This window comes from Penicillium lagena (genome assembly GCF_028827675.1).
Source record: "Penicillium lagena strain IBT 129212 chromosome Unknown utg000002l_segment0_segment0, whole genome shotgun sequence".
Lineage (NCBI taxonomy): Eukaryota > Fungi > Ascomycota > Eurotiomycetes > Eurotiales > Aspergillaceae > Penicillium > Penicillium lagena.
Genome location: NW_026623223.1, coordinates 548594 through 575919, shown reverse-complemented (window position 1 = coordinate 575919; position 27326 = coordinate 548594). Strand labels below are relative to the sequence as shown.

At 50.0% G+C, this 27326-nt stretch overlaps 12 protein-coding genes across 12 annotated transcripts; 8 read left to right on the top strand and 4 right to left on the bottom strand.

The window, feature by feature from the left end:
• Positions 1-235: 235 nt before the first annotated feature.
• On the top strand, positions 236-1353 carry N7510_002969 (NAD(P)-dependent alcohol dehydrogenase; the record flags this gene model as incomplete). Its single annotated transcript, XM_056974896.1, has 2 exons — positions 236-871; positions 925-1353. 2 exons carry the CDS (start codon positions 236-238, stop codon positions 1351-1353), a joined length of 1065 nt encoding a protein of 354 aa, XP_056834852.1.
• A 341-nt stretch (positions 1354-1694) lies between these two features.
• Positions 1695-3044, bottom strand: N7510_002968 (NAD(P)/FAD-dependent oxidoreductase; the record flags this gene model as incomplete). The annotated part of the gene is made up of 1 exon (XM_056974895.1): positions 1695-3044. The coding sequence occupies one exon, from the start codon at positions 3042-3044 to the stop codon at positions 1695-1697; it is 1350 nt and encodes a 449-aa protein (XP_056834851.1).
• A 2477-nt stretch (positions 3045-5521) lies between these two features.
• Positions 5522-7442, top strand: N7510_002967 (uncharacterized protein; the record flags this gene model as incomplete). The annotated part of the gene is made up of 7 exons (XM_056974894.1): positions 5522-5645; positions 5706-5759; positions 5813-6048; positions 6106-6223; positions 6274-6364; positions 6428-6713; positions 6777-7442. The coding sequence occupies 7 exons, from the start codon at positions 5522-5524 to the stop codon at positions 7440-7442; spliced, it is 1575 nt and encodes a 524-aa protein (XP_056834850.1).
• Positions 7443-8278: 836 nt separating this feature from the next.
• N7510_002966 (endo-1,4-beta-xylanase) lies at positions 8279-9418 on the top strand (the record flags this gene model as incomplete). Its single annotated transcript, XM_056974893.1, has 2 exons — positions 8279-8506; positions 8564-9418. 2 exons carry the CDS (start codon positions 8279-8281, stop codon positions 9416-9418), a joined length of 1083 nt encoding a protein of 360 aa, XP_056834849.1.
• Positions 9419-9728: 310 nt separating this feature from the next.
• Positions 9729-10245, top strand: N7510_002965 (SGNH/GDSL hydrolase family protein; the record flags this gene model as incomplete). Its single annotated transcript, XM_056974892.1, has 2 exons — positions 9729-9988; positions 10053-10245. 2 exons carry the CDS (start codon positions 9729-9731, stop codon positions 10243-10245), a joined length of 453 nt encoding a protein of 150 aa, XP_056834848.1.
• A 2288-nt stretch (positions 10246-12533) lies between these two features.
• N7510_002964 (sugar porter family MFS transporter) lies at positions 12534-14463 on the top strand (the record flags this gene model as incomplete). Its single annotated transcript, XM_056974891.1, has 6 exons — positions 12534-12646; positions 12714-13065; positions 13089-13923; positions 13996-14009; positions 14043-14124; positions 14180-14463. The coding sequence occupies 6 exons, from the start codon at positions 12534-12536 to the stop codon at positions 14461-14463; spliced, it is 1680 nt and encodes a 559-aa protein (XP_056834847.1).
• Positions 14464-15783: 1320 nt separating this feature from the next.
• Positions 15784-17352, top strand: N7510_002963 (heme-dependent oxidative N-demethylase family protein; the record flags this gene model as incomplete). The annotated part of the gene is made up of 3 exons (XM_056974890.1): positions 15784-16303; positions 16362-16827; positions 16872-17352. 3 exons carry the CDS (start codon positions 15784-15786, stop codon positions 17350-17352), a joined length of 1467 nt encoding a protein of 488 aa, XP_056834846.1.
• A 443-nt stretch (positions 17353-17795) lies between these two features.
• Positions 17796-18551, bottom strand: N7510_002962 (PRP38 family protein; the record flags this gene model as incomplete). The annotated part of the gene is made up of 1 exon (XM_056974889.1): positions 17796-18551. The coding sequence occupies one exon, from the start codon at positions 18549-18551 to the stop codon at positions 17796-17798; it is 756 nt and encodes a 251-aa protein (XP_056834845.1).
• Positions 18552-18680: 129 nt separating this feature from the next.
• N7510_002961 (uncharacterized protein) lies at positions 18681-19823 on the top strand (the record flags this gene model as incomplete). Its single annotated transcript, XM_056974888.1, has 1 exon — positions 18681-19823. One exon carries the CDS (start codon positions 18681-18683, stop codon positions 19821-19823), a length of 1143 nt encoding a protein of 380 aa, XP_056834844.1.
• A 227-nt stretch (positions 19824-20050) lies between these two features.
• Positions 20051-22108, bottom strand: N7510_002960 (WD40 repeat domain-containing protein; the record flags this gene model as incomplete). The annotated part of the gene is made up of 3 exons (XM_056974887.1): positions 20051-20273; positions 20334-21996; positions 22066-22108. The coding sequence occupies 3 exons, from the start codon at positions 22106-22108 to the stop codon at positions 20051-20053; spliced, it is 1929 nt and encodes a 642-aa protein (XP_056834843.1).
• A 64-nt stretch (positions 22109-22172) lies between these two features.
• On the bottom strand, positions 22173-22430 carry N7510_002959 (uncharacterized protein; the record flags this gene model as incomplete). The annotated part of the gene is made up of 1 exon (XM_056974886.1): positions 22173-22430. One exon carries the CDS (start codon positions 22428-22430, stop codon positions 22173-22175), a length of 258 nt encoding a protein of 85 aa, XP_056834842.1.
• A 3488-nt stretch (positions 22431-25918) lies between these two features.
• N7510_002958 (uncharacterized protein) lies at positions 25919-26378 on the top strand (the record flags this gene model as incomplete). The annotated part of the gene is made up of 2 exons (XM_056974885.1): positions 25919-25926; positions 26018-26378. The coding sequence occupies 2 exons, from the start codon at positions 25919-25921 to the stop codon at positions 26376-26378; spliced, it is 369 nt and encodes a 122-aa protein (XP_056834841.1).
• Positions 26379-27326: the final 948 nt, after the last annotated feature.

Genomic DNA, 27326 nt, shown 5'->3' with positions numbered 1-27326 from the left:
TGACCAGCATTCTTTGTCCGCTGTTGTGGCAAGATCTTCCGTATTCCGATTCATCTGCCAAAAGTTGTATATGCTAAAATCTGGTTATAGTATATGAGGGAGGTTGAGGGATTTTCCCCTCTCTGCCACGTCCTCATGGATGCCTACTGAGTCAATTGGTCAACAGAATCTACCGCACTTGCCCGCCGACTTTCCCTCATCTTCAACTGTCTATCGCCAACCGACAGCAAAAGAAATGGCGTCTATTGCCCAAGCCCCGAGGATCCCGCCGACCATGCGTGCCTGGGTGCGCCCGCGACGTGGCCCCGCATCCAGGGCGCTGAAGCTAGACCCCAGTTTCCCCACGCCAGCCGTGCCGACGGGATCTTCGCCCGACGTTCTGATCCGCGTGTCGCACGTGTCGCTACAGTTTAGTACCGAGAGTTTAATGAAAATTCTGCCCAAACTGCCTCTCACCGGTCCATGGATCCCAGAGCTCGAGCTGTCTGGCGAGGTGATCGTGGCGGGTGAGGGCGTCCCGCCTGAGGTGCGCGACCCGGGCACGCACGTCGTCGCCTTTCAGAACATTGCCGCCATGGTCATGGGCCACGGCGTGCTAGCGGAGTACGTGCGGCTGCCTGGCAGCCAGGTCGCGCGCATCGACGCCTCGGTTGACAAGGCGTCGGCCTCGGGCATCAACGGCGCCGGGAGCACCGCGCTCAAGATGATCCGCACGGCGGGTGTGCGCGAGGGACATACAGTGCTAGTCAATGGGGCCAGCGGGTCAGTCGGCTCGGTGCTCGTGCAGCTGTGCAAGCTGCGCGGTGCTAAGGTTGTCGGCGTCGCTAGCGGCGGCAACGAGGCCATGGTGCGCAGCTTAGGCGTAGACGAGGTATGCAAAAGTTGCCGCCGGGTTACACCAGAACATAACTAACCCGCGCATAGTTCATCGACTACCATAAGGAAGACCCGCTGCCAGCCTACCTAGCACATAAGTACAGTGACAAGCCGTTTGACTTTGTGCTCGACTGCGTCGGCACGCAAGCGCTCTTTGTCAACTCGCCGGCCTACCTTAAGGCCGAGGGCGCTGTGGTCAACATTGGCGCGCTCGAGGGAATCCTTGTGACGGCGCGCAACGCTCTGGTCAACCTTTGGCTGCCGACCTGGCTAGGCGGCGTGCCGCGCCGCTACATCATGTTTAGCACGCCGCCGGCACGCGACGACTCTGTCTATCTAGCACACCTGGTGGAAGAGGGCCGTCTGCTTATCCCCGTCGACTCCATCTTCAATATGGAGGATGCAGTAGATGCCTACGAGCGCATCGCCTCCAAGCGCGCGCGCGGCAAGGTCGTGATCAAAGTGCGCAGCGACTAGGCCGCGCGTGCGAGGGTTTTGGGGGAGACTGTTTACAAAGATCAATTGAGTATGGCATGAGTCTTTCTGGCTGAAAATTACTGTCTTGTAATTGTAGGCGCTCGAGTTGCAGACCAGACTAGCCTTTCACAGCGAGGACAGAGTCGTTTGGCCTATATCTATGATCTTGGGGGGTTATGAGCCTAGGTCGCGCGCTGCTAGTCATCTTCTTACTAAGAGTTATCATTCCAGGTAGCTCCGGACACTGCCGTCCTAATTGCATAATAATAAGTTCATTGTCTCGGATTTGATACCAGTGCAAGTCAGCAATAGCGAGCAAGAATTACATTAATTACAGTCTCCTAAGCCTTAGGATTCCATCCTTTAGGTCCTCCCCAAGTGCCTTTGACAAAAGAGTTAAAGTACACCCACGGGAAGAAATCCTTTTTAAGATGGTAAAACGCACGCCGAGGCTCTATTTGGTCGATGCCAAACCAGTTGCCAAATGTCTCCTTCGGTTGTCCACCATACTTGAACTCGGCAAGCAAAACCTTGCCGAACTCCGTAAGCAAGGGGCACGACGTATAGCCGTCGTAGATCGCCTGAGGCTGTTTCCCTTCCATTGACAACAACATATTGTGGACGAGAACTGGCGCTTCAGCAGTAACCGCAGCCGCTGTCTTCGACGTGGGTAGACTGGATGCATCACCGGCGGACCAGACGTTGGGATAATGTTTGTGGCGAGTGGTGCCATCATCAACGTCCACAAATCCAGCGTCGTTCGCTAGAGGGCTTTCCTTCACGAACGAATGGGGCCCCATTTTTGGCACGACATGCAGCAGATCAAACTGTTTTTTGACCTGCTTTCCTTCTGGGCCAGCAAAGATCGCCGTGTTGCCCTGGATGGCCTTAAGATCATGTTGAAACAATCCTTCGACCCCTCTCTGTTGGCGCAATTCCTCGAGTTTGGCACTGTATTTTGGCACACCAAACATTGTTGGGAGTCCCGTAGCATAGCTGATCTTGATCGCCGATTTGGAAGGATCTTCGACGTTGTATAGGCCTTCCCGCTTCCAGTAGTCCAACGCAAGCCACATAGCTTTTTGCGGCGCACCTGCGCATTTGATAGCCCCTGCAGGCATCGTGAAAATGGCGGTGCCCTTCTGCAGTTTTTGGATTGTACCGAAGACTTTGTCGCAAGTGTCGTAGCCATATATGGTCGAGACAAGAGATTTAGGATCGGCGAGAGCTTCAGTCAAACCTTCAATCCCTCCATAGTTGATGTTCATGCCAGGAACGACGACAAGATTCTCGTAGTTGACTTTTCCACCATCATCCAGCGTGATGGAATTGCCCTTCGGAGAAAAGGCGCGCACCCCTTTGTTGTAAAATTTGAACTTAGGATCAAGAAGGCTCTTCAATGGCCTCTCAAGTTCGTATTTGGTTTTTAGGCCGCCGCCCACTAGTGTCCATCCAGGCTGGTAGTGGTGCTTTGTTGCCGGGTCAATGATGGCAATGTCATTTTCAGCGAATTTACCAGATTGAAGGAGCTGATGGCTGATGGCCAAGCCTGCGGTGCCGCCACCAACGACGACCACCCGATGTTGCCCACTGACAGAGCCCACAGGAGAGACCGTTGCAAACCCACGAGACGTTAAAGCAGCCGGTCGCCTAGCAAGCCGAGCTACTGATGGGAGAGACGCGCAAAACATGATGAACACTTAGATGAACAGGGAATGTAGAGAGCAGGGTAGCATCAATGTTGAGGTCAATTGAGGTCTGCAAAACGAAGGACAAATTTATAGACGAAGCTCCTCGAATGGGTATAGCCAGGGATGGCGCAATCGACGAGGTGGTGAGAAATTTGTTCGCCGACCCGCCAATCAAAAAGACGGGTCGGAGGGTTGTGGGTCCGTGGGTGATTGGCCGAAGCATGATCTCACAAATTAAGGACATAACAAACAACAGTAAATTCTCTAGGAATGTATCGCGGTGTTGGCTTGACAATAGATCAATCTTACTTGCGCTATATATTAATTAATGATCGAGGAATGGATTCCAGCAAAGGATATAACACAACGGTTAGTAATGCATGAGTGAGTGAGTGAGTGAGTGTGTGTGTGTGTATGTTTCTTCTTACCCCGACCTCATCGAAGCAATATGCCAATCTATAACAACAACTATATATATCCATGTATCTACAGCCAGGGTGTACCATTTCCTTGAAAACGAACCCGCGAGAATGGTTCCGTTCTGTATGCCATGTACGCACGTGGTCTAGTCTGTGCTTAGCTATCTCGCTCCCTCACACACACACTCTTTCTCTGTGCTTAGATATTAATTGATAGGGTTGTAAAGTATTTCACAAGCAAATATGTTGCACATTTCAACTCATCAATTTAAGTGTTTGTTTCCACTTTCCACTCCTTCATCGTTTCGGGGCCGATGCGCGTACCGCAATCACTTCAGCCATGGAATCCAATTTTCGTCGATTATATCTTTGACCAGTTTGAGGATAGGACGATAAGTCTAAAAGCCCACTCAGCGAGAAATTTATCGCTACAACTGGTGGTGGAGGGAAGGGACTGGGCTATCGGCTTTTCACACACTGAGCGCAAGCAACAGAGCCATTTTCGTCACACTTGATCCTCCGTCACACTTGATCCTCCGTCACACTTGATCCTCCGTCACACTTGATCCTCCGTCACTTGCACCCATGGCGACCATTTCGGGGTTTCAAAAGCTTTCGTCGTTTTGGTGTGGGCGACATTATGCAAAAGGATCAGCAATGGAATATGGGCAGACCAAAACGGCGGGCAGAGCATGCCCTGGGATCACGGGAATTGACGGAATCCAGTATCAGATGCGCGACTGTCATCCCTTTTCAAACCTTCGTCGACTATTTAGCTATTTGAGAAATTGGCAGTCTTGTTTTTCAATTCTCAATTTTGGTTGTCTCGTGGTTCTTTAAATATGCCGCAAGGAAGCAAATCCATAACTCTGCCTCTTCAGCCTTCTCTACAATTTGCTTCTCTCCATTTCGATGTAAAATGCGATCGCATATCAACAAAAGTTCGACTCTCAGCAGCTTTTCGGTTATATTTTCCAACGCGAAACTTTCCGTTCAAATACGTCGCCTCTCCTTATACATCTGAAGCAAATCTGACAAATGAATTTTATGTCACAGGCAATAAGCCCAATTACGGCTGGATTTAGGATGTAGCGTTAGAGTACTTCTTACGAAACTTGGAAATCGAGCTAAAGCCATACAGACCCTCGCAATATTATGAAATTGCTTGGCACTGCCAGCCTAAAATGGTAAAACCAGAAAATTTCAAATGCCAATAATCGGTTTTTTTTCTTCTACGTACTAGTCATTTCCGGCTAGACCCGAGCCGGGGATTGGCTCCTGGCTAATGCGATCGCTCCAGAGAGGTAAGACCCTGGAAAAGTGATTTCTTCGTCTATTTTCGCTGACGTTGGAAAATCCCGACCGTTTGCCTAATTAGCCTAACAAAAAGTCAAACGGGTCTTGTGTAACTGCCTCAAGTTCACTGTCTAGAAAACATTGGGCATTTGGTGACCCCAGATTTGCCAGCTGAAAATCCGGGGAGAGAATGGCGCTAGCCAATGACAGCCCTCGATTGCGCTTTAGGGCCACAACTACGACTTCCTCGGCCAATCGCTTAGAATCGCCTCCAACTTTCCCCCGGCTTTGGTCACCCAAAGTCACATTAAACTGTCACGGGCAATACTCCTCTCATACTTTCCCCTTCCTTCAACTTCTTTAAATCCACTTTAGCCTGAATTAGACCCTTTGGGTCACGGCTCACAATCCGTGTCAGGTTTCTTCCCCCGGCATTTGTTGCTTTGCCCTTACAGTCCCTGGTGGGTCCGTGCGAGCCTATCTTAGCCTCTCCCCTGAGCTTTGTTGTTCTGCCATTCTCGGTTGCCAGGGGTATTTGGTTTTACGTTATTGGAAGATTCATTTTACCCTACTTTGCCGCCAAATCAGAGGCTATTCCGCTTCTAGGCCATACACTTTTGCCCCCCTCGTGTTTAAATACTTCAGTGCCGGCTGCAACAGAATGGAGTCACATAAATTTCAACTTCGTCGGAGTACTCGCTGTCGTCGGCCCTATTTTTCTTAGATTCCTGTTCTTTTGGAATCGTCGGCGGACTTTTCAATATGGGCAAGAATACTTTCCGGCTTGCCGGGCAGGACTGGCCCAAGGTAACATGGTGGAAGATGAAGGGCATGCGCTTTGTCTATCTCACACTTTGGGCGGCCATGATTACCTCCGCCACCAACGGTAGCATACCTATGGTCTCTTTACGCACTGCTCATTGAAATACTGACTCGGTCATTCAAGGCTATGACGGCTCCCTGATGAATGGATTGGAGTCCATAAAATCTTGGAATGTTTGTAAGTGTCGAGATCATTACCGGCCAGAAACAGTAACTCACGTGTGCATTCAGCCTACAATAACCCACACGGGGGAACTCTTGGTCTTCTAGCTGCAGCCATGTCAATTGGTTCCATGCTTGCCATTCCTGTGGTTCCATACATAGCAGACATCTTGGGTCGACGTGCTGGTGTAGTTGTTGGCTGTGTGATCATGATATGCGGTGTCGTTATGGTTTCCATCGGTTATCATATTGCCTTGTTTGTCGTTGGCCGCATGGTCCTTGGATTCGGCCTGGGAATCTCACAGGTTTGATTGTGCCCAATATGCTTTTGGATATTCGATAACTAATTGTGGCTTCAACAGGAATGCTCCCCGCTTCTTGTGATTGAACTTGTTCATCCGCAGCACCGAGCCACGTACAGCAGTATTTACAACGCACTGTGGTATGTGGGCAGCTTGATTGGTGCCGGTGTCGCCTTGGGTATGTCTTTTCCCTCATGTATTATATCGCAGATATCTAACACAGATCAGGAACGAACCACATTCAACATAGCGCTTGGGCCTGGCGTGTTCCCTGTCTGCTGCAGGGAGTCCCATCTATCTGCCAGCTGATATTCATCTGGTAAGCCAGTATCTCGGCTCCTTCTTTCGGACAAAGCGGGATTCGCTTACTCTAGTCTTCTAGGATGGTGCCCGAATCCCCTCGTTGGCTCATTTCAAAGGGAAGGCTTGAACAGGCCAAAAAAGTCCTAGCATATGTTCATGCCCAGGGTGACGAGGACGATGCTTTGGTAAACGTGGAGTTTGAGGAGATTCAACAGACTATTGCACTCGAGAAGGAATACACGAGAAACGCGTGGACCGAATTCCTGTCAACCAAAGGCAACCGTCACCGCACACTGATCTTGGTTTGCATCGGCTTCTTTTCTCAGTGGTCTGGAAACGGCATTGTCTCTTATTTCTTGCCTCAGGTATGTTTGCATCTCTGGCAATTATCTGCCTGTATCACGAATGCCAGCGGCTCACAGAATTAGGTTCTCAAACTCATTGGCATTACTAACTCCAATACCCAACTTACCATCAATTTGGTTCTTAGCGCTGTTAACTGCGTTTCTGCCATCGGAATTTGCTTCTGGGTGGAATATTTTGGCCGACGAAAGCTTTTTTTGACATCGAGTATCTCCATGTTGTTGTGTTATATCGCCACAACAATTGCTCTGGCTCTCTACGCAGAGGGACCAAATGGAAACCCGGCGGCCGGCCACACAGTTATTGCGTTCATTTTCCTCTACTACATCGCATACAATATTGGATACAGCGGTCTCTTGGTATCTTACTCGTCTGAGATTCTGCCATACCACCTCCGTGCCAAGGGCCTGACACTCATGTTCTTCTGCGTTGATCTCAGCCTGTGGTTTAACCAATATGTCAACCCAATTGCCATTGAGGCTATCCAGTGGAAGTACTACATTGTGTACTGCGTCTTCCTGGTTTTTGAAATTGCGATTGTCTATTTCTTCTTCGTTGAGACAAAGGAGACTCCTCTGGAAGAAATTGTGAAGATCTTCGACGGCGAGCAGGCTATCCTGGGTGGCGCGATTGCATCGGAGAAAGTCCAGCAGCTTGCTTTGGGTGGCGATGATACAATTAGAGTAGACAAGGAGAGAGCAGTCGCATCTTCGGTCGAGATTAGAGGTTAAGCGTGTCGAATGGCCTCATGGTTTGGGCCATGCTAAATGGATCTTTTGCTATTGAACTGGGAGATTGATTATTATGTACTGCCTCTATGCTACTATGCCTTTTCCTGGATAATTTATTGAACAATAATGGTGCTGAGCCCTTTGCATTTGCCTCTCGTCAGAAATTCACAGTTCACTGTTAAACAAAGGTTTTAGTCTACGGGATTCTCTAGTGATCTCGTCTCATAATTGGCTCTGAACTTGCCGAAGTCAATTCAATGTACGTCTCATGTAGGTGGGCTTTGCTTCCGGTAGATGACCGTCCAAAATTGGGAGGTGTGTGACCCATATGCGGAACAAAAGCTTAAATAACATCTGAGAGATTGAGCCCACAAACAGTTGGTGCTGGTCATTGCTCAGATAGGGCCACTATGGGAAGCTAATTCAAGTAAAACCATATGCATCGTATCCGGAATTGTAATTCATACCTTCTTGTCACGGCTATTCCGGTAGAATAGAAAAGGCATGGCTAAATCGCTTGAGGCTTGCACAGCCGAGGCAGTAATGCTGTTTTGGCTCCCAATGCCTCTTCGGGCGTTTTTTACGTCCTAATTTAATTAAGCAAATTTAAAAAACTGTTTTTCCCCGTGGGTCTCTTCATAAGATATAGCCTAAACTTCTCCATGCTTTCCCCAGAAAATCTCCCGCAGTCAACAAACACCTAATCTTCAGGCTGGAAATATTAGCGCCGTGATTTTTACCATTTTCCCTGCAATTGATTTAAATCACTTGCAATCCCCAGACTTTGGGGTTAACTTCTCTCATCATCTCTCCATTTTATATTACTACTTTCCAAAATGCGCTCATATTTGGCTATTACGGCTTTACTTGCCAGCCTAACGCAGGCGGTACCTCATTTAGGAGATCAAATTCCTATCGATCTTAATGCCCTTGCTCACCACCGTGATAAATTATGGTTTGGCACGGCTGCGGATATCCCTGGAACTTCGGAGTCAACCGATTACGCATACTTGAATGTTTTGCGAAAGAACTTTGGAGAGATGACTCCCGCAAATGCAATGAAGGTATTCTTAATGAACCTTCTTGCTTCTTATCTATTCTGACAAGCTTTTCCCCAAAAGTTCATGTACACCGAGCCTGAACAGAACGTCTTTAATTTTACTGAAGGCGACTACTTCTTAGACGTGGCCGAACGCTTCGGCAGCCAGGTGCGCTGCCACAATCTTGTGTGGGTCAGCCAATTGTCCGATTTTGTCACCTCGCAAAACTGGACTGCCGAAGCTCTTACTGCGGTGATGAGGAACCACATCTTCAAGACAGTTCAGCACTTTGGCCGACGTTGCTACTCCTGGGACGTGGTTAATGAAGCCCTGAACAGCGACGGCACTTTCTCTTCAAGCGTCTGGTATGACACAATTGGCGAGGAATATTTCTATCTTGCCTACCAATACGCGCAGGAGGCGTTGGCGGAGATCGGTGCCAATAATGTCAAGCTTTTCTACAACGATTACGGGATTGAGAACCCGGGAGCCAAAGCTGATGCGGTTCTCCAGCTTGTGAGTGAGCTGCGGAAACGCCATACTCGAATTGATGGTGTTGGGCTTGAGTCGCACTTTATTGTCGGTGAAACGCCTTCTCTTGCCGATCAGCTCTCAACCAAACAGTCTTATATCCGGGCCGGTCTAGATGTGGCTATAACAGAGCTGGACATTCGCTTTTCGGAGGCTCCATTTTACTCTGCTGCTGGTCAACGACAGCAGGCTGCGGACTACTACACCAGCGTTACCAGTTGTGTTGAAGCTGGCCCCCGTTGCATTGGTGTCGTTGTATGGGACTTCGATGATGCTTATTCTTGGGTCCCAAGTACCTTCGCCGGGCAAGGCGGTGCAACCTTATTTAACAGTACTCTCCAGGCCAAACCAGCCTATTATGCTGTTGCCGAGGCTCTTGAGGGTAAGACTTGCAGCGTTTGCTAATTTTGTGTATATTCGTGTGTATATATTCACGAACCGTATCGGGCACAATATTGGGAAAATTGAATTTATGATTTGTAAATTACGCAAGAAGGTAACCTGCTGAACTAGTCATCAAATTCCTCACATAAAAGTAATCCAATTAAATAAGGCTTGTAAATTTGTATGTTTTCCTGTCGATTATGCCCTACGACCGTCCTCGCACACGTGATTTCGAGACAAACAAATCGCGACCGCTGCAGCCGAATTTCACGGCGAACATCAACCGTCAACAAGAATTCCATCGAATCATACTACTATCGCTGGGCACATAATGGCCAACAAGTTGGTAATACTATGCTTTGGCGACTCTTTGACGGCAGGCTACTATTGTTATGGACTGCACTACCATCCATATGCGGGGAAACTCAAAGAAACACTCGAAGCAGCATTTCCCGGCACCGAAATAGTAATCGACGTGGATGGAGTTCCTGGTGACTTTGCCATTAGTCCGCCCGGAGGCTTCCTGCCTCGGATTCAAGACAAGTGTTTCAGTTCTCAGTATGACTGGGTCATTGTCCTCGGAGGGACGAAGTGAGCAGTTCTCCATCGCCCTACTTTCGGCTCGATTACAAGAGTGCTAAAACCTCCCGTTTAGTGATCTTGGATATCGCCATCAACCTGATGACATATACTCTGCGTTACAAGGCAGTTGGAATGTGGCTCTCGCTTCGGGCGCAAATGTCCTTGCCTTAACTGTTCCTGAATGTGCAGCCAGGTCCCAGGAGCTCGACGATAGTCGTGACAAGTTAAATTCACAAATTCTCTCACACAAGGCCGAGCGATTGTGAGTGACCTGGAGAACATGGCGGTGCATTGTACTGAAGGTTTATAGCCATGCATTTGATTTGCGCCGTGAGATTCCATGCCACAGTACGACGGAAGAATTCAGGCAGCTTGTCTTCGACGATGGCTTGCACTTAACACCTGCAGGTTATGATATGGTCGGAGAGTCGATTAGAGTGCATTTGGTTCAGTTGCTGAACTCAGAGAGTGACAAAGAGAAACAGCAAAATTAGACCTGGGGGACTCAGGATATGGAACAATTGACCGAAGCCTTGATCTTGAAGGTGAGATGAGCATCCCCCAAATGAATGTGGCTTTGTTCGTTCTCCCACAGAACTAGCTAGCCTTGTGCTATATGGACAAATTTGCTTTAAGAACGAAATCTAGACCGATTTCATCAAAAGGCCATCTAATCTTATCCTTTGACTGATCATAGATATGCAGATCTTGATCTACAGGCACTGGTACTGATCTAGATGTTCCCATTATTAAAGTCGTCAGATAAACTCAAGATCGCCCTGTAAAATACAATCACCGACTTAGATTGCCATGTTTTGAACCTAAGGGCCACTAAGGTACTAGCCAGTGCGCATTTCTCAACATAGGGGAACTCCGAAAATTGCTTGGCATTCGAACATGATGAAACAAGAAAACCCGGTTCGTCCAAGGCTCGCGATCCACTTTCGGCTAGACCCGAGCCGGGGACGGGCATTCGGGAGATACGATTGGTCGATCCAGATAAGCGAGAACACCCCATGGGGGGCCATTTTTGTTCATGGCCGACACCGGATGAACCGGCATTTGCGCGGTCGGGGGCCCGAACAGTCTAACAAGGAAACGCGACGTGCCTCTTCAGCTCGTCTGCGCCCTTCCCTGTGCGGGCTAGAAATATTATTGCATCGTCTGACCCCAGGTTTGCCTCCCCGAGTTTTATTCTCGGCTCCATTCACCTTTTTATCGGCTCACCGAGAGTCTGGAACTAGGATGGCCTCGGAGGAGGCTGAATTCTTATGCGCCGTGCTAGCAGGATCACCATAGCGTGGCAAAGCGCTGAGACACGCGTCGTCCCGTGTGAATCGGTTCCCCGAGTCTTGGCTAGGCACGTCTGGACCGAGAATTAAAAAAAAGAACCTGGGTGCCGACGCATCCAAACAAGGAAACGGTCTGATCACTGCATTCCCTCTAGTGTCACTCTGGAAAGTCAGTCTATAGGCTGACCAGCACACAACCCTGCCCTTTTCCCCACACAAATTGTTTGGTGGCGCAGGGCCCCCCGGGGTCTCTGGAGAAAATTGCTAGGGCAAGTCACCACACGCGCTACTCCAGAATGCTACCGTGCCTCTGCGCATGGCCCGGTGAAAAGCAACCGACTAATCTGGATGTAGAGCTAGGCGCCCTCTAGCAAATTCCAAATGGAGCTTGATATCCGTGTAGATTCACGCTATGCTACTTTTCTAGAACGTTGGCAAATTGTTGGGTCGGTTCTTTCGCTCCTGGTTGGACCAGCTTAGCCGTAGTGCTTGCTCTCTTCTGTTCTGTCAATGCCGACGACGGGACATAGTCAGTCACCCTCCCTACCCCGCTGACCTCTAAAACTATGGTCGAATAATGTTCCCACTGGCTGCGTTGATCAGACGTCCCAGGGATCACGAGAGCAGTTCGTCGCTGACTTATCTGGGCTTCACAGCGTACCAGCACCGGTCAAATGTCGGACAGGCGGGGATGAGGGTCTCATTGCATGGACTATTCGCCGTAAGCACTAGACCCCAGATGCTTCGTACAGGGGACGCAAATGTGGGTTGGTAGAGGAATCTGTCGCTGACGAGAGAAGGACGAATTACGACTCGTCAAAGGGAGTGTGCAGCTGGAGCGTGGCGCTTTCTCGGATCCGCCGCGTGCTCTCGGCTCGTGACAACCAGTAAACAGTGCAGTTTGGGTGAAATTGCTTCCTTTTGGCATGGATTGGTGGCGTCCACTAATCCCTAATGATCTGATTTTAAATGTTTCTTGCCAAAGCGGAGTATCGCATTTCCGACAATTTTCCTCCCACCCCGGCCTTACCAACCAATCTGAGCCTTAGCGTACTCTTGGATCGCCTGAGTGGCACATGGATATCTAATTCTAGGTTTTCATATGCCGCCGTTGGTGATTGGCAGGCGTTCTGGAAGCGAGAGACGTGAAACGATGCGACTATATAATCCAACACATCCTTCCCATCCTGGTAAACTTTTTCACCCTCTGCTCGTGTATCTTTCTTCTCCTTTACCGAGATCCCTTGCATACGCCTTCCAATATGGCAGTCAGTCAGTCGGTGGTTGGCCGCGCCAACGCGGAGAAGCCTCACGGTATCGTGGGTATGATAAAGAACCCCTATGTCTTTTTGACATGTTGTTTCGCATCCCTAGGGTACGTTCACTTATTTTCGAGCCTTGTTGCCTCCTAATTCCTATATCATGACTAATTAAAACTCCAGGTGTATCATGTACGGATACGATCAGGGAGTGATGGGTCCTATCCTGGTGATGGAGAACTTTGAGAACCATTTCCCCTATTTTCAAAGTTCAATCATTCAGGGCTGGCTGGTTTCTGCACTGGAACTCGGTGCTTGGGCCGGTGCTCTCATCAACGGTGTTCTGGCAGACCGCATCTCGCGTAAATACGCCATGATGGTTGCTGTCGTTATCTTTACTCTGGGAACTGGTCTCCAGGCTGGTGCGCAGACGCCCGCTTACTTTTTCTCTGGCCGGGTCATCGGTGGTGTCGGCATCGGCATGTTCAGCATGGTTATTCCTCTCTACCAGGCTGAAGTTGCCCCCCGGAGTTGCGTGGATCGCTCGTCTCTCTGCAGCAGCTTTCGATCACTATCGGGACCACCATCGCCTTCTGGCTCGACTACGGCATGCAGTACGTTGGTGGCACTACCTGCAACCCCGAGGGCATTGCCAATCCTTACCTGCCCGATCATACTTACAACGCCGCCCAAAACAATGGCCACACTTGCTTGGGCCAGAAGACCATTTCCTGGCGCCTTCCTCTGGCCCTCCAGATTATCCCTGCCTGGATTCTGTTCTTCGGCATGTTCTGGTTCCCCTTCTCCCCTCGTTGGTTGATGATGAAGCACCGCGAAGACGAGGCCCTCGCTGCCCTTTCCAAGCTTCGTCGCTTGCCCGGTACCGACCCGCTAGTGCGCGCTGAGTTCCTTGAAATCAAGGCTGCTGTCATGTTTGACGAAGAAAGTGAGCGAGAGGCTATTGGAAGCGGCGGTGCCTTGGCCCCATGGAAGGCTCTATTTGCGCCAAACATGTTCAAGCGTCTGATGATTGGCTGCTGCACCATGGTTTTTCAGCAATTCACCGGTATTAACGCTGTCCTGTACTATGCGCCTCAGATTTTTACCTCCTTTGGCTTTTCGTCTACCAAGACCACCCTGCTCGCTACCGGTGTGACTGGTATCCTTCAGATTATCTTTACTCTGCCCTCTGTCCTCTACCTTGATAAGTTTGGACGCAAAACCTTCCTGATCTGCGGTGCTGCGGGCATGTTTATGTGCCACATTGTTGTGGCCATTGTCGAGGGTCTGTTCGAGGATAAGTGGAATCTGCACAAGGGATTGGACCAGCCGCAAGGCTGGGTTGCTATCGCATTTATTTGGCTGTTTGCTGTCAACTTTGCCTACTCATGGGGTATGCTTTTTGGCCCCCCCCCCCCCCCTTTTTGCTGCGATTGGATGGTTTCTAACATATATTGAAATATAGGTCCTGTCGCCTGGGTGTTGACCCAAGAAATCTTCCCCAACAGCCAGCGTTCTCGTGGTGTCGCCATCGTCGCATCCACCAACTGGATGTTCAACTTCATCATTGGCCTGACGACCAAGGATATGCTCCGTTCGTTCCTCCCATCACCCAATACACATAAGGAGCAGTCACTAATGAACTACAGTCACTATGAAATATGGAACGTATATTTTCTTCGCCGTCTTCAGCGGTCTTGGCGGTCTCTTCATTTGGAAGTTCGCCCCTGAGACCAAGGACAAAACCCTTGAGGAGCTGGACATTTTCTTCGGCGGTAGTAAGGAGAGCATTGCCGAGGCTGACCGTCTCCGCATGGAGAGAATTAACGACCAGCTGGGTCTTGGTGGCGTCGAGACCCTGGAGGACCTGAATACGGAGAAGCAGATCACTACCCAGCAGGTTGAGGTTAATACCACCTCCCACGACGCTTGAGATAGTACTTGATCCTGTGAATCATCCGTTTCTGCTGGGCAGGTGCGGGATATGAGCCAGTAAATAATTTGATGTTCTTATTCCGCAACTGTCTTGTATCCAGAATTTATTTACGTCTGGTGTCTTCACTTAAATAATGCCATACTAGGCAGTGGCTGATAGAATTTCCTGCTTTACAGAATACATGTTATTATGTAGATCTCATGGTTTAAACCCTGTTTGGTGTTTAGAACTGTGACCTAGTACTCATCAGCTGCTAAAAGTAGCAACGGGCTCTATAGAGATCTATAGTGATGGTCGCCTCGTTGTTGTTTCAGTAAGTTCTATAATAAGCTCCTTTCGTCCGTTTCAGGGAGTTTCTGAGAGACGTGGAAGCCGAAGCGCATGATATTTGTCTTTGGAGCTCCCGGCCAAATAGCGACCAGGTTTTCCAACTATGATGCATACAAGCATTGAGTTAACTGAATGATTTAAACATGATTTCGTCAGAGGACTGGACTGCAGAGGGTTGATATTAGGGCTAAGATGGTTCGACTTTCGGGATATACTACGCAAATATTTTTGTAAGACCTCCCTCTCTTCTCCTCATCTACTTTCATAACTACTTTTCGGTTCTCAATCCACATGCCTAATTGATCAGTGGTTTGGTGACTAAGAGTGCCATCTAGTCGGGACATTTTAACCGTTTCGGGTAAGGGAAGGACGTGCCCGCTTCTGTAGAGATAGTCCAGTCTTATCATTGTCTGAAGCAGAAAAGAAAATTTGAGATGGCAAAATGCTCTGGAAGTCTTCGGAGACTTGAATCAGTATCTAAATATCAGGCCATGTAATTCATCAAGCGTCTAAGTAATGTTGAGTGGCCTAACATAAGAGGATAATAATGCATCTAGAGGTACATCGCCTCCCTATACTCTATCAAGTACAAGAGGCACGACATGATAGCAAAGGGACAGAGCCATGATTATTCCACAAATACATTTGCTATCTCTCCGCATGTCGTCATAGCCGTGCATTCCATCACCAAACAGGGAAAAAGGATTCGAGGAAGTGTCGCAAACCTTCGGATGCGTATATCTTGTCACCGTCAATCGGGGAAACTAAGACCTCGACCCCCGCATTGAGATCTTCGTAATCTATGAGCGATAATAGGATATCCCAGATTGCCCAGCCATCTAGGCCGGGAATACTTATTTGGGCTCCTCTCCTGGGGAGATTGGTGGGGAAGTTATATGAACATCAGTATCGAGGAATCACAACACAACATACTTGGATGCCAACGCGCCATTTGCCAGGATTTACAGCCGCATGAACTGAGACAACATGGATCAACTGCTGAGTCCAGAGAATATCTGGCTTGTCAGCCTAATCCTAGTTGCCGCGACCGGACTATCCTATGCCCTAAATCGATCATTCGGCAAAACCCTCCTGAGCAGAATGACCCTGCGCGGCCGTCGAGACTCAACAGCCAAAACCCCACCGCGCTCATTCTCCCCGGACAAAGCCCAGCCCAGATCACCCACAAGCTACCACTGTGCCTTACCGCCCCAACGCAGAGCAGCTCTGGCCGACGTGAAGAGCGATGTTGTGCCCTGGCACGAGGTAAGTGAGGAAGAAGTATCACGACAGATTTTGCCGATGAAGGCAGATTATAGAACAAGCCCGGGCAGTCTTTACACTCCAACGGGGTTCTCGGTACAAGAAGTCAAAGCCCTAGGCGACTTTCCCGACTATGCGACGCTTAGCGGTGTTCCGCTGCCCAGTCCTTATCCCCAGTTTGATATTAACAAGGCAATGCCCAGGCCATATCGTCCGTTTAGATGGGCCTATCATCAGACCATGTGTATGTCATGTTCTTCTCCCAACCGAACTCCGAACGGACATTGCTTACCCTGATACAGCCCTCACAAAGCTAGACACCGACTGGTGGATTGAGCTTGAGAAGACGTACAAGAGCCGCATCGCCCAGCGCAAGGAACTATACGCCAAGGAAGGAAAAGCAGTTCTTGACGCTCTTCCTGGTTCCGAGCTAGCCTGTAAGGAGCTGATGGAGGTTGTGCTGCAATTCATCTGCGCGCGATATCCGCAGTACTTCTCACTCGTGGACAATCGCGTACTGCATAATCGCATTCTCGGGACGGAGCAGGATATCCGGGCAAAGCCTCCACTCGAAATCCTCCTCGACAACGTACCGGAGGATTTTGCGCTCATGCTGCGTGATGACAAGACGGGCTTCTATATCCTCCGCGCCGCCGTGATCTGCTCAGCCCTAGGTTGGAACGTGGCCGCGAAGATTGACCGCCAGTTGCATGAGATCCACGCACCGATCCCGGACTACAAGGAGAAAATGCAGTTCTCCATGGACAGGTATGTTGTACGTCTCTTCAAACGCAATATTCTGATAAAGACAGATACTTTACCAAAATGCCGACCGAAAAGCCCATCCAGCGAGGCTCATGGGGCCTCGAGGTAGGAGAGCCGCTGTACATGGCACCTGGCGACCCGCTTGAAGAGGAAAGAGGAAAGCAGGATCCCAACCTGCGCATTGGTGAATGCACACTACGCGTGGATTGGCAGACCCTGCGACGCCTTCCTCTTTCCGGGGCTGTTGTGTTCAACTTCAAGGCGCTGTTCACGCCATTGGTGGAATTCCGTGATGAGCCTGGAGTGCCGGGCCTCGTTGCGAAGATTTTGAAAGAGGGAAAGAAGAGTTTTATGGAGTATAAAGGAACGTGGCATGTTCACCATGTGGTGCTACCGAAGTTGGAGGAATGGGCACAGGAGCAGGAAGATAAGGGCCTGGTGCCGAAGAACTGGGAGGTTGCGACTTTAGACGACAGTCCGTGGTTTAAGAATTGGGAGGAGAAGTGGCATCGCCAGCAAGGATTTTAGGGTGCAAGCTTTTGGGGATACTGTGTATATAAACGTGATTTCATCATGTCATTTCGAAATTGCCGCGGAACTCAATTCGAGATCAGGGACACGTCGCAGCGAGGCTATTGTACATACAGTTTGTGCGGGCGCCCCAGGAAAAGAACCATATATATCGAATGGTTCCCAAGGATGGCCATAGTATCGTGAAGCTTACCAGAAACAGCCGTAATATATCGTTACGCGCAAAGTCACCACGTCGTCGATAACAAGAGCCGGCGCTAGTTGACTCAGGCTCGAGTCAACGAATGCACCAGACGTCATCGGCATGTTGGCTAGTCTGAGTGTTTGGTCGGTAGTGGTTTCAGCCGGGCGCGTGGACGCAGTTGTTTCACTGAGGAAGGAGACACGCTGATGACTCTGAGAGGGTGTGTAAATGGAGGATTGGGCCAGGATCGGAGTGTTCAATCGTCGCCGTCGTCAAGACCCCGTGCAGACCCGTCCTCACTGCCATTTCTGCTCTCTTCGCGATCCTCTGCATTACTTTCTCGATCCAGTTCTTCCAACTCATCCTGCAACGGACTAACCCGCACATCCAATAACTCCAAGTCTTCCAACTGCTGTCGTGCTGGCAGCTTCCACAGACTGGTACCACAGACACGATCCTTCGTGAGCAGATCATCGACAAACTGATCCATATACGTGAGCACAAAGGTATCGCGGACCCTGCGCTTCAATTTCCGATAATCAAGCAACAGCGGCTCTAACGTCTTGTACACGTCCACGGCATCAAAAGTGAGCCGAACATAGAACGCCGCTAGTGCGCGCAGATACTTGAAATCGCCGCGCTCCTTGACAACCCCGTTTTCCGGCTCGGCGGCCTCGGCCTCGTCGTCGCTGCCCGGGTCGCTGAAGTGGAGGTACTCGAGGATCACGTCTCGCTCGGGGTTGAGTTGCAGCAGCTTGAACGCAAGGCACAAAAAGGGCGCAGGTTTTTCGGAGACACCGTATGTGCCGCCGAGGGAGGTCAGTTCGGTGGCACGGTCGCACAGCGTGGCGGCGTTCAGGCCGAAGCATTGTTCTTTCCAGTAGTAGGAGTCGGTGATGCGGTCGCGCACGGCTTTCTCGAAGAGGGTGATTGGGTTGACGCCCCGGACCAGAGGGCCCGTGTAGCCCCGGTTATCGAGAAAGGCACTGGCGTCGGCGCGGTGGGAAGCCATTGGAGAGAGTCTGTGAAGTAGTGAAGTCGAGGTTTGTGGAGAGAAAAAGAAGTCGGTCCCGTGCCAAGCCAGCTTATCGATAGTCGCACGGCCAACCCGAAGTACATAAACAACAATCTGACATCACCGATGGTCGACATTCTAATCAATCTCACTCTTTCTCCCATTTCCAATGCAGCCTTCCACGTTATTCCAGCCATGGTGCTCTTGACCTCTTCAACCGTCTCGGCCATCGTGTCGATGGGGGTGGTGTGCATGTTCACCCTGGCGCTGTTTATGGCCGGCTACGCGCTACAACAGCAGTCCGTCAAGAACATCCAGCATGCCATCCGCGTGGTACCCGACAATGCACCCGTGGCGGGGTTCAAGGGAGATGGATCTACATTCCACAAACGCGGGCTATCAGATTCATCTTTATTAGCGGGCGATCCGGACGTCTTACAGGACAGAGATAGAAACTCGCAAGATCATCACCCTAGTTCCTCGAAGGGCAACTATGCCTACCTCCAACTCCTCTCTGACCCCGACCCATCCAATATCTGCTCCGCCGTCCTCTTCTTCAAGCAACTCGCGACCAACAACACCGCCATCCAAGACCGTCTGTTCATGTACCCCGAAGAATGGGACCGGACGACCACGAGTAATAAACTCAGCAGACCCGCCGCCGCCGCGCTATCCATTCTGCGCGCCGCAAGCCTAAAATATGATATCTGGCTCCTGCCTATCGACATGACCGCCGCTACGAAGGAGGGATTCGCGCCTACGGATTCGAAGCTGCTCCGGCTGGGCCAGAACCAGTTCATGCAGTATGACAGCGTGCTGTATGTGCACACGCCTGGTCTTCTTCTCGACAGCTCAAAACTAGATGACGTCCTTCTGTCCCGGCCATTGCCGCTTCGACACGATCGGAACCGGAAGGAGTCTTATAATAACGAAGCTTGGATCCCTGCACCGCTTCGTCCAGCCCGCGATCCGGACATACCACCCGTCTATCTGATCGCGGTGAACAATGTTGGTGCCGGAAAGATCGAGACGCGCACCCATATACCGAACATGGCGTTGCCGGGCTTCAATCGTCTGGTTACTGGGCCGTGGGGCGTCCAGGACAAGAACACGGAGCAGCAGGAGGAGCCGGGCTACGTCTACTTTGAAAGTGATGCCGATGGTCGGGTCAAGTGGTCTGGGAATCCGCTGTTTGGCGCTTGGCGCGCGCAACAGTCTGAGATTTGTGATGGGCTAGACCTGGATTCGGTCTGGCATGATGAGCAATGATTTCCTCTTTCCTCTTCTTTGTTGGGTTTCTTCTCTCTGTACATGTTTGGCCATATGGATTGGAGGAATTGGCGTTGGTTGCATATAGTTTATCTTATTTACGAGCATCCAGGCCGAATTCTGCATTGAACAAAGAACTACGGTCATGGCCTTCTTCAAGTTCCTCATAAATTCGTTTGACGCCCGATATAACTAGTTGGTATACACGTCTGGTAGAACGAACAAGATTACTGAGAAGCCCCAATCTCATATCCCAGCAGCACCTCGGTCGTATTACCCTCCCAGCCGCGATTCCCACTCGTCGAGATCATAAACCGGCACGCATTATCGACAAACAGCTGGGAAATTGTGCCCGTGCGATGACCGGGGATAATCAAGAACGGTACCGTTGAGTGTCGAGATGTCTCTTCGTGTTTCAGGTCGTAGAGGCGGAGGATATCATGGGAGGCACTGCAAAGATCATTAGCACTGGAACTGAATCGAAATCATAATTAAGTGGAGAAAGCTCACCAGACAAGATGTTGCCCGTTGGGCATGGCCTTCAGTGCTGTGACAGGCCCGCTTCCCTGTGGGAATTTGAACGTGCGCTCGGCATTGCGGAGTCCCTTGTGCAGACTGAACTCCTCGACTGTGCCGTTCCGGCGTCCGGCATAAATATAGTTCCCGTCGGGGGACCAGCAGGCATTCATGCACCATGGTGGTACATTGCGGGGAGTGATTCGGGCGACTGGGTCGGGCTGTCGGCGGTCCCAGATACGGATGGTTCCATCAATAGATGCGGCGAGGAAGGTGGTGTCGGTCACGACGTTTTGCTCTTGCTGCGTGTTCTGAAATGGCTCTCCGCTGAACGATGGCGTTTCGAGATCTTCGGCCTTGGGGAGTCCGTTGACGGCTGGTTGGTCCGGCCCGGTGGGATTATCAGCATCGGGTATCTCTGACTGTGCGTTTCCGGTATTGACAGTTATATCATCGGGTTGTGTGGGTTTTCCTTGGATGGAATCAGAAGGGGGTGGCATTTCCGTGTCAATTTCTCCCGGTGCATCATCCGCGTCCACAAGAACGCCGTTCCCCAGTGCGCGACCAAACTCGTCGTCTTCATCCCCGCCAAACACCCCGCCAGCAGAGGGCTCTCCACCATCTGCGACTCCACCGTCCGCATCGCCGAATAACGAGTCCGCGCCCCCGAAAAGCGAGTCCGCTGGTGAACCCGCCTGCGGGTTCTCAGCGGCGGCCGCCTCTCCGGTATCCTGCGAAGTATCCATGAAGCCGAAACTCTCGTGGCCACTGGCCCCGTAATTCGATGCGTATGTTCCATTCGATTGTTGGGGCTCAACGGTATCCTGCGGCACCGGGAGCGTAGAATCAGGCCGGATTTGCACAGCACAGATCTGTGCTGCGCTGCCTCCAAAGGCACGCCGCACCTGTCCCGTATTCAAATCCCAGTCAAAGACCCGTTTGTCCCAACTACCCGACAGCACGGACTTTTCATCCGAGGTCAAGTTCAACGTGGACACCGCCGAGGTATGCTGTCGTAGCCGGGCAATCTCCTTGCCCTCTTCATGGCGCAGAGTCTGTAGCCGAATCACTCCAGACTCTAACCCAGAGAGCAACCACATACCCTCGCTGTGGCTGGCCAGGGAATACACAGGTGACAGATTCGTCCCATCCATATTCTCCCAGTATGTCATCAGCACACCTGCCTTGACCACACTATCCACGAATGGATGTCGTTGCGCCACAGTCAACATTAGCTTGCTGTTAATGGTGTCCGCCCAGTTGAATTTCCGCACATATCCATCCGACCCCCCACTGAAGACCCAGCGCATATCCGCCGTAGCTGCGATGGCATTAATCGACGTGCTATGTGGCGCGGCGGTGGTGGGCGCGATATCGTAGGATTTGGCCGTCAGGCACTCGGGACGCACAGGCGGGTGGTAGACGGAGAAAGACGACTCTTCTTGCCCGGGTCCTGGCGATGTGCCTTCCGTGCCGTCCTGGTTCTGTTGCTGTGAAGCACTGCCGCCGCCCCCCTCGGACGCCTGGCTGGCGTTCGAGGGGCTATCTGCGTCTTGGTCTCCGTCGCCATCGGCATCTGGTTCGTTATCTCCCTCGGCATCGTCGGCATCGCGCATCGTCTCGTCGATATCGTTGTCGGAGCTTCCATCTTGAGACCCTGGGGAATGCGAGCAGGGTCAGCGGGGGAAGGTGACAGATAGAGCAGCTACATCAAAACCATGCTTACCGGCCAGATCGCGATCATCCTCCTCCTCCACGAGTGCCGACATGGTGAGAGGGCGCTGATGTACAGGAAGAAGAAAGTAGCCCTAGGGCGCAATGCAGGGCGGGCAGTCACGCGGGGAGCGGGCGAGAAATGGCCCAGCGTCGGCGGAAATGGTCAATGGCGAACGAGGGCTCAATTTGTTGGAATGGCCGTGCGCGACCGAACCGGACCGGTCTATATATAGCGAGCGAGTGGGTAGGAGCTGGCAGAGTCGGCCGGGCTGGGGATGTCTGCGGTCGGAAGGTCGCGATGATCGCCCGAGATCTATGTGCTTGGCGCTTGATCTTGACCGCTCGAGAAGACAATACGAGTTCACTATTCGACATGATTCATACTCCGTATGGAACAAACTACTGGAGCTTGGCTTATATCGTGCACCAAGTGCAGATAAATTCTAGAACTCATGAATCAACGAAGATACACCGCGGAGTGGAAAATATGGATCTACAAGTAGGAAGAGCCGCGCAGTAAAAATTGCCAGATACCGCAAAAGCAGTTATCCTGTGATAGCATCATCAAACGAACCGAAAAAAGTAAGATAGTTACAATGTACCTTTCTCTAAACGCAAACCAACCAGACAACTAAGAACCACATGCACTTGTCACGTGATTATATCACATGATACACAACTTATGTTGGACTCCAACGGTTGGAGGACAATCCTCGCAAAATGTCACGTGATTCTAGGTCCGACCTCACTTAGTCAGCTCATAACGTTAGTCTAGATAACTAACGTTAGTTGGGCTGCCCCCCGGGCCCCTTCCAATTGGACACACATTCACCAACAACTTATACTCGTCGCCCCTTGATCGCATAGTAGGCTCTTCAGTGATAAGTCTTAGATTAGACGCATTGCATTGCTATCAATTTCATCAAGTATTCACGCTGATTGTCATGGTATGGACTCACAAATAGCGGTTCCAGCGGGTTTCTATGACTAAATCTCTGACTGGCCAATTCTGCCACCGTCCGAAACCTAGATACAATGGCTTGTAGCTCTGACCCAGCATTTTGACACTATCATGGCTATCTGTATTTAGGAAAAGTTGTCAAAATCTGGACGTATGAAGTCCCACATGGAATTGCAAATCATGAAGGAATAAATCTCTAATTATCATTGAAATCAATCTGGGGATGTCCAACAATCTAGAGGGTGAACTAACTACATAATAGTAGCCGATACACAATAGGAAATCGTGATGAAGGGTAAAATCCCTGTATGTGACCTGTAGGGATTCCAATTCTTGACAGAAGTAACTATAGAAGGTAGGTACGGAGTATGTAATTCATGATTATTGTAAAAGATGTCAAGAATTGGAATTCTTACAGGTCACATACAGGGATTTTACCCCTCATCAATATTTCCTATTATGTATTACTCATTTATTAGTTAATTCGCCCTCTAGATTGTCGGGCATTCCCAGATTTATCTGAATCAGAGATTTACTTCTTCGTGATTTACACGTCCATGTGGGACTGTCGTACGCCCAGATTTTGACAAAAGACATTCTATAGTATCGCTATAGTAATAAGCTGAAGTCCTAAATCAGAATTTGAAACCCCTAAAATAGGAATCTCCTTAATATTTGCATAAAAAACTAATTATTCATAATATATACTAAGATTTCCTCGCTTGGGAGCACCCAGAAGAGTGGGTCCAAAATGACAGGGTACATTTAGCGAATTCCTTGGGTACTCTTAGCTGCGAGCCCCTGATCGCATGTATGAACGCATGGACGAGCGGGGTAAAGAGTCTATACATAGATACCTCGCTGACACCTGGTTTCAGGGCCAGCGATCAGTCTTGAAATCATACCGAGTCGTAACCATCTCCGTTGCCTCAACCTGTAAAACCATCAACCCAGGGGTACTACTACTGTGATGCTCCCCTGACTGTTTCCCACATAGAGCAGCTCTGAAAAGAGCTTGGCATTGGGCCACGGAAATCGAAAAGCCCCCAGTGGAACATGAAAATTTGGATCTACAAGGCCTCTAGATTGACTTTCGGCTCGGGGACGGACTTTTCCGCAGACACCCTTGGCTATTTTAGATACCCCTTCCTGTGTGGATCAGAAAAACTGATTGCTTATCGTCCGACCCCAGATTTGGCTCCTCGAGTTTCCCTCTCAGCTTTCCGAGAGTTTGGAACTCGAGACGGCCTCTGTAACGCGTGGCTAAGCATGATTGCTACGTACAATATTGTGGCACAGCGCTAAGACGCCTCTGCCCATGTGAACCAGTTGCCCGAGTCTCGGCTGGGCACGTCTAGACCAAGAGGCAAAAAAAAAAACAATCTAGGTACCGAGGGGCCCAAAGAACGAAATGGTCAGATCTCTGTATTCCCTCTAAGTGTCATTTCGGCGAGACAGGCTACAGGCTATCCAAAAGACAGAGCTGTGTGTTCCCCACAGACAAATTGTCTAGTCGCGCGGGGCCCCTCGGGGCTTCTGGAGTGCATTATTAGGGCAAGCCACTCTATGCACTCAAAAATGCTACGGTGCCGCTGCGTACGGTGCCGCTGCGTTTGATCTAGTGAAAAGCAATTCGCTAGTCCGAATCGTGAGTTTGCCGCCATCTAGCAAATTCCAAGTGGAGTTTGATACCCGATTCGGATTCGCGCTACACTACTTTTTTGATCGCTGGCAAACTGTTCGATCCGTTTGCTTGCCTCCGAAACTCCTCGTTGGACCAGCCTAATGGCAGTGCTCACTATTTGCTCTTCTTCCAATACCTAGGGCGGGGCATTCTGCCCTCGCGTAGTCTGCTGACCACTTAGAATCGATCAGATCCTGCTCCCGTGGATGCGCAAAACAGACGGAATTCCAGGGAAGCGCATCGCTGATTTACTTGCCAGGGGCCTGAGAACGAACCAGCATCGGCTAAATGTCTGGCAAGCGGGGACGAGCGTGTCACTGCAAGGGCTGTTCTTCGTCAGCACTAAACCCCAGGTACAGGCACACAGATGCGGGATAACAGACGAATAATAATCTGCTGCTGAAGTGAGAAGAACGAATTGCGAACCCCCAACACTAGCGTGCAGCTGGATAGTAGCGCTCTTCCAGGTCCGCTGCGTGGTCTCGGCTCATAGCAGCCACTGAACGCTGCAGCCAGGACCCAACGGCTTCCAAATTCGACTAATTTACCAAAGAGCCCAAGTAAGCTTTATCCGGGCACATGCGCCACACGCTCGTGATAAACAAAGGTTTCGACGCGATGTGACCCTTCCACAGTCCAGAATCGCTATTCAGCGTTAGAACCCCATATGAGAACGGCCCTCGGGCGGGAAACACCTCCGGCAGACAATCATGTGGTAAGATTTCTGGCAAGTGTACTCGACAACACGGATAGTGCCGCCGCAAACCCTACGACCCATCCCAGAAATCTACAAAGAGAGGCATTAAGTTTCTCTACCAATATATACTCCTCATTTAATTCACATGCATGTTCTAGTTCAGTATGCAAGCAATTACTACCATCATACATCTCACTACTATTGCTATTCAATTGGTAGCAAAATTGCACATCAAACAATCATGAAGCCACAATATCTATACAAGGGTCCGAGACTGAGAAGGGGTGGATATTTGGTAGAGAAGGTTTTTTTGTCCAAAAAAAATACCGCTAGACCAAAGAGTGCCAGAGGCACCTTCTGGGTCTATACAGTAATTTTCCATTTCAACATGTTTTTTAAACTTCTCTCTCTATAAAAGCATGCTCCATACCCTCAGAATCCAGGGTATACCATCTACAACTCACAATCGAGGACAAAAGCCCCTCCGACTCAAAAAGACCTAAACCGTCGCACTCCTGAAAATGTTCGGGTAAGCCCCCTCCCCTTTTCATCTTTTGAACACATATCTATCCACCCCCAGACAAAAAGAAGACAACACTCTACTAACATCCAAACTAAAGCCCTAAAACCCTTTTCCTGGCTGCCGCCGCCCTCCTCCAGACCATCCAGGTCGTCGCCACCAACTGCCAGGTTATCCTCACGGACACCTCGATCTTCGACGGCAGCGGCGTCATCGAGAACGAATCGCTCGTCATCTACAAGAACGGGGCCGCAGTCGGCTATCACAAGGGCAACCCCTACGGGAATTGGATTGATATCGATTCCTCGCTGCCCTGGGTCTTCGTCTTCGCGGCCGAGAGCGACGGCGCCGGCGTAATGGCTTGCGTGGGCAAGTACGCCGCCCAAACAAACCTCAAGGGCAAGGTCTCAGGTTCCGGATTGCAGGCAGATAGCAAATGTGTGATTGACTTCAACTGTTAAGATCTAATCTGCTTGTGGGAGCACGGGACGAGTCTACAATTTGAAGTTAAAGGGGATCTAAGAGAAGAGATGTATTTGTCAGAATCTGGGCATACGACGGTCCCACACGGAAGTGTAAATCACGAAGAATTAAATCTCTGATTCAGATAAATCTGGGAATGCCCGACAATTTAGAGGGCGAACTATCTAGTAAACAATGAATAAAAGTATTAGTACAAAATAGGAAATATTAGTAAGGGTAAAATTCCTGCGTGTCCTGATGGAATTCCAATTCTTGACAGTATCAATTAACGGAACGAGATTTTGCAGTTCCTTGACCGTCAAGGAACGCACCAATAATCGGGCTTGATCGTTAGACCGCACGACGCTATTGATAGACCAAGTGAGCGAGATCTAATTTCGAATATTGCTGTACTGGCTATTTTCTTAATACATCAGGCACTACAAGTCGTATCCTTGCTCGGACTGTGCTCAGTGAGCACTAGACCCCAGCTTGGACCGCAAAACGATCCTCCGGAGTCCGCGGTTAACCTCGCCTCAAACCTCTATTTGAGGGTGGACGTTTGGCCCTACCCCCTAACCTCGAGCTTATAGAGGTTTATCAAACTAGAAAAGTATCGAAAATTCGTGGCTACATTATTTATGAAGTATTTAGCGATAATTTTGCGTATTACTCATACAACATATATATTGGCAAAAATCTTTTCATAAGCATCATAAGTCCATTAAGCAACTCGATCTTTCTTTACTAGATAGCACTATTCTGGCCTTATTTCATTACCCTTTGAGTAACCTAGATGGCCCCCTGGTTCTCTGGCTATATGCCCTAGGTAGTTTTGCAGGCAGTAGACGAGTTCTATTATAGTTATCATCATCATCGGTATCTCCTAGCTCCTAAATGTTCTTAACTTTAGTTAAGGAGGCGGTAGTAGTAATTTATGTACTGTA